This window comes from Procambarus clarkii, chromosome 30 (assembly GCF_040958095.1).
Source record: "Procambarus clarkii isolate CNS0578487 chromosome 30, FALCON_Pclarkii_2.0, whole genome shotgun sequence".
NCBI lineage: Eukaryota > Metazoa > Arthropoda > Malacostraca > Decapoda > Cambaridae > Procambarus > Procambarus clarkii.
In genome coordinates this window covers 18,449,842-18,455,166 of record NC_091179.1, presented here as the reverse complement: position 1 = coordinate 18,455,166, position 5,325 = coordinate 18,449,842, and the positions used below count along the sequence as shown (strand labels likewise).

General features: G+C 49.5%; 1 protein-coding gene across 1 annotated transcript; it reads left to right on the top strand.

The window, feature by feature from the left end:
• The first annotated feature begins 434 nt into the window (after window positions 1-434).
• LOC123765617 (helix-loop-helix protein ngn-1-like) lies at window positions 435-2,409 on the top strand. The gene has a single exon (XM_045754292.2). It carries the CDS (start codon window positions 1,001-1,003, stop codon window positions 1,859-1,861), a length of 861 nt encoding a protein of 286 aa, XP_045610248.1. The 5' UTR covers window positions 435-1,000; the 3' UTR covers window positions 1,862-2,409.
• The last annotated feature ends 2,916 nt before the right edge of the window (window positions 2,410-5,325 follow it).

Sequence of the window (5,325 nt, the reverse complement as noted above, 5' to 3'; positions counted from 1 at the left end):
ATGATTTTTCGTGTGTATTTCGAAGCGTTAATTAAGTGAGAGCCAGCACCAGAGGGCTGGTTGAGCCGTGCAGGTGGCAGGAGCGTCCGTCCTGCCCCGTCGACAGTCTGCGGGTGACTGAGGGCAGCATCTGTGCCCAGCCTGCCAGCGGCCGCCACCAACCTGCTCTCACATCTGAATGAAATTTTGTAATATATTTTTATGTGGCTTTTATTAGGAGAGTGATGTGTTGACGAGGAGGCTTGTGCGTGGTGCCGAGGGAACACAGGGCCGCCGACACTGCTGCTGCTCTCCGCCCGGAGGCTCCTACTGAAGGAAGTAGCAAATGTACCCGTGAAAGTTTTCTCTTGTCAACAATGACGTCACAGGCCGGGGCACGTGTGGAGTGAAGGCAACAGGTGAAGTGAGCATTCAGTGATGTCCGTGCGCTGGTAGAGGCAAGACGGACCTTCCCAAACCTAACACTTGAAGAACACTCACTCACTCACTTATACTCACTCACTCCAGTATGAAACCATCCGTGAATGGTATCTCCATGCGAGCGCCATCATGAACTGTTAACTTTGAGGCATGTGAGGTGCTGTGAGCGTTGCCTAGCAGCAGCCGTGTCCAGCGAGGCGTGAGGTGCCCTAGTCCCAATATGGAAGGATATTTCCCCCGCCAGAAGAGGAAGTTCGAAGGCCAGAATACGACAGGTTCTGCGGTACACTAACGCCGCCCCCTCACCCTCGACCCCGCAGTGCTCTGTCTAGGCGTCACCTGTCTCCTGTCTCCTGCTGTGTCCTCCGAGAATGACTTATTATCACGATGAAACAATGTTCCAGGTGACTGAAAGTGAAGTTAATTGAGTACCTTAACCAGTTGTCGCTCTATGCCACAAGTGATACAGTTGTGGGGTACAGCTCTTTAAGCAAGAATTATATCCGAGTGTTGTGTGTGCGTCACAGCGACACGGGAGACTTCGATGCGAGGGAAGTAATTATCCTCAGGTGTGGCGAGGATGATTGACGTGGGTGGGCAGGCGATGGAGTGCCCACATCAGGACCAGGGGCCAGACTCGCCCTCCACCGACACCAACAACAACAGCAAGGACACCCGCTCGAGGGAGAAGTACGCCCTCCGGCCGAGGACCATCATCAAGAGACTGCAGCACGAAATAATCCGCAAGGAGGCTCCCAAGAGGCTCCCAAGTTCGAAGTCAAGGCCAGCACCATTGTCGAAGTATCGGAGGAAAACTGCCAATGCTAGAGAACGTCATCGAATGAAGGAGATTAACAATGCGTTCGAGTCTCTGCGTAAAGTTCTTCCCGACGCCCTGGAGATTCAAGCAACTTCCTCATCAATGACTAAGATCACGACTCTCCGTCTGGCTGTGGACTACATCAGAGCTCTGTCACACGTCTTGCAAGAGACTGGCGACCCAGAGCTCTGTTCTATACAAAACACCTTACAACACTCCATACATAACACCTTGCAGCACTCGCTACAGTACCCACTTCAACCATCTTTCCAACATTCCTTTCAAAAACTAGCGTGCACGTCCGGTGGGTTGACGAGCTTCCAGTACGAGCACTCGTCGCCCAGTCTCCCCCAGCAAAACCTTTCTCAGTGCCAGCAGCTGCTGGGGTGCTTCTCCCCATCCTGCAGCGCCGCCTCCGTCACCTGTTCGCCCTCCACCGACCGCAAGTCCCTCAGTAGCGCCAGTGACATCGAGGAGCTCCTCTCTGACGACTCCGCACTGCTAGACGACAACTTAGATGTCTTTTACGACATTCCGTCGTTAGCTGTAGCTGACCCGTTCGAGATCCTCCTAGTGGCCGAGAAGGAGGGTCTTCCCTTCCCCTCAGAGCAGTGTAATTGAGGACAGACTTCGCGGAGCGTTACCCGAGTCAGTGATAACATGTTTTCGCAAGAAATAAACAATAATGGTGCTGATATAATGGTGACTCCGTCGAGTTCTTTCTGAAGCGGCAACTTTTGACGTTGAAGAGAGACAGGTGTGTGTGTACACCTGTTCCCAGCCAGATAACTTCACTTTATTTAGTGCTGACGGACGCTACATCAGGAGAAACGATGGCTGTTAAATATACAATGAGCTGCGCAGTGATTTGCATACCCTGTCAATTACCTGTCAGATGGTATCGAAGCTCGGCGAGGTCTCAAGTCGAGTCTGCTGCCCCAAGTAACCACAGTGCCAAAATCCCCATGGCGATTCTAGTCTATTTACCAAGTGCCATAATGTGGGGTGCCATCCACCGGCTCCTTCATGTTCGTGGTATGGCAACTCACCTCTGTGGCACATCAGGATGTAATTTGTATTATTGTCATTGTCGTTAAAAAATAAGTGTATTTCAGCCATGTAATTTATATGTAAAGGAGGATTATTTCTCATTTTCTTTTCAAGAATTATGTAGTTCATTAAACTTACATTTGATGCCATGAAGACTTTTCTTGGTGAGATATTCCTTTGTTGCAATACGAGGGTTGATGTGTGAGTATATACGATGATTGACTTGCAGTGACATCATTGTAGCTTACGAAACTACTTAATTTATCTACAGTGATGTTATTGTTGAGTAGTATGATCAATTGTCTGTCTGTCTGTCTGTCTGTCTGTCTGTCTGTCTGTCTGTCTGTCTGTCTGTCTCTCTCTCTCTCTCTCTGTCTCTCTCTCTCTCTCTCTCTCTCTCTCGTCTCATCATAACTATAACTATCACTAGGGGGTATATAAGAAGTACTGGTAATATCCCTCATGACACTGCAAGCTATGGACTTTAGGGCGCCGGTGGCTGTGTGGACAGCACGCTGCACACGTAATCCTGTGGCTCGGGTTCGATTCCCGGCGCCAGCGAGAAACAAAATGGGCAGAGTTTCCTTTCACCCTAATGCCCCCTGTTACCTAGCAGTAAATAGGTACCTGGGAGTTAGACAGCTGTTACGGGCTGCTTCCTGTGTTTGTGTGAAAATAAAATACAATAATAAAAAATTAGTAGTTAGAAACAGTTGATTGACAGTTGAGAGGCGGGCCGAGAGAGCAGAGCTCATCCCTCGCAAGCACAACTAGGTGAATACAACTAGGTGAGTACAGTTATCCAACATCAGCTTATATAAAGCTTATAAGCTAGACCCAAAAGCTTATTAAATGAAATCATTACTTTTCTATTTGAAATAAACTTTACTTAATGTTTACCTACAATTACGTTAGATATAGGATGACACTACGGCTGAGCGTCTTGTGTTGTGACTGCCAACTTCTAGCTGTCCACGAAGCAGTAGTGTCAGATGGGAACCTTGAGAACATTGACCTTATACCTAACAGTGTTGCTGCTAACACCTACCTGGTGTCTGAGCTCTGATGGGCTGAACAGTTAAACAATAACGAGTCAACGTTAGCGAGTCTTCTGGCTCGTTGTTCTACCTAGTATAGAAGTCAGATAAATGAGAGTGGAGGAGCAGGCCATCCAGGAGAGCGGTACATACTCAAGATGGGTATAGCACACTCATGCTCCACATAAGGTTTTGCAACCTCTGCTGTCGAGATAATATTAGCAACTGAAGGAAGGAAGGAAGGAAGGAACTATGAGGAGAAAGCGCCAAGCCATTACGACTATATAGCACTTGGAAGGGGTAAAGATAAAGATTTGGGATGGGACGGGGGAAAGGAATGGTGACCCAACCACTTAGACGGCCGGGAATGGAACGCCGACCAGCATGAAGCGAGACCCTCGCTCTACCGTCCGTCACCCGTCCCTGCTGCTTCACCGTCAGCTGGTCTAGCACCGTCACCCGTCCCAGCGTCATCTGGTTCTGTCAGTTCTCAACATAACTCACGTATAAATCGTACACATTACCCACACCAGACTTGGCCTGATTAATGACACCTTGCGAGCCTTATAACCAGGTGGCATTAGGGTGAGGTTGCCAGCACACACCACCAACCTCCTAATGACAGTCCGTATAGCAAGTATTTGCTCCTAACGAGCGTAGTTGCTCAACCTCCATCAACCTTTGTGGTAGGGAGCCGGTCGGCCGAGCGGACAGCACGCTGGACTTGTGATCCTGTGGTCCTGGGTTCGATCCCAGGCGCCGGCGAGAAACAATGGGCAGAGTTTCTTTCACCCTATGCCCCTGTTACGTAGCAGTAAAATAGGTACCTGGGTGTTAGTCAGCTGTCACGGGCTGCTTCCTGGGGGGTGGAGGCCTGGTAGAGGACCGGGCCGCGGAGACACTAAAAAACCCCGAAATCATCTCAAGATAGTTATGGAGCCAATCCTCCATTAATGATAGTACATATAGCAACTATCTAGTAGAACGTACGAAAATGCACGGTGCAGCAACATTGCTCGCATTTTGTACTATTCATTTCATACCGGGCACGACAAGTGTACGAAATAAACCTTAACTTTCCTGGGCCTCGTAGAGCATGTATATAGGTTCGAAATTAGGCCTAAAACAAGGTATGTTAGGCCTAGGCTTGCTTACTAGCGCCAGGGATAGGGTTAAGTTATTTACTTGTAATTTTTGTAGCTTGCCATTTTGAGTTTAATTCCGTAGCACAAAATGTGACACTTTTGAGGGACTCAACAGTCTACTTTTGTACGTTTGACCAAACTGTTGGTGTAAGTCCCGTCATTATTGACGGAGGGGTTGTATGTATGTACGTATACGAGTGAAGACATGTATCATGTGTTCAGGTCCACGTGGACCCGTGGAACATGTGTCATGTGTCATGGGTTCCTGGCACCGTCTACTGGGGCCAGCAGGGGCAATGGGTGCCAGGTGCCGCTCCACACACACACCCATAAATTATGGGGCTTTACACCATGCAAATCACCGGGTTTTGTATCTCTGCTAATGCCAGACGGCCTCCGTGGACGCCTGTGTCTCCCCTGTGGGGGAGAGAGAGAGAGAGAGAGAGAGAGAGAGAGAGAGAGAGAGAGAGAGAGAGAGAGAGAGAGAGAGAGAGAGAGAGAGAGAGAGAGAGAGAGAGATGGGGGGGGGAGAGAGAGAGAGGAAGATGCACACACAGTGGAGGTATGGCCACACACACACACACACACACACACACACACACACACACACACACACACACGGTTGAGAGGCGGGACCAAAGAGCCAGAGCTCAACCCCCGCAAGCACAATTAGGTGAGTACAATTAGGTGAGTACACACACACACACACACACACACACACACACACACACACACACACACACAGCCATACAGCACGGTGTTATCAACCATCAGCTCCCTGGCCGGGTCTGCCTGGTTGATCACCCCACAACCCCAAGGTCCTGGGCCCCCGTCCACCATCACCACCACCACT

Bases quoted from the DNA above. Each gene is read 5' to 3' on its own strand.
- LOC123765617 (XM_045754292.2), top strand. From the start codon at position 1,001: ATGATTGACGTGGGTGGGCAGGCGATGGAGTGCCCACATCAGGACCAG.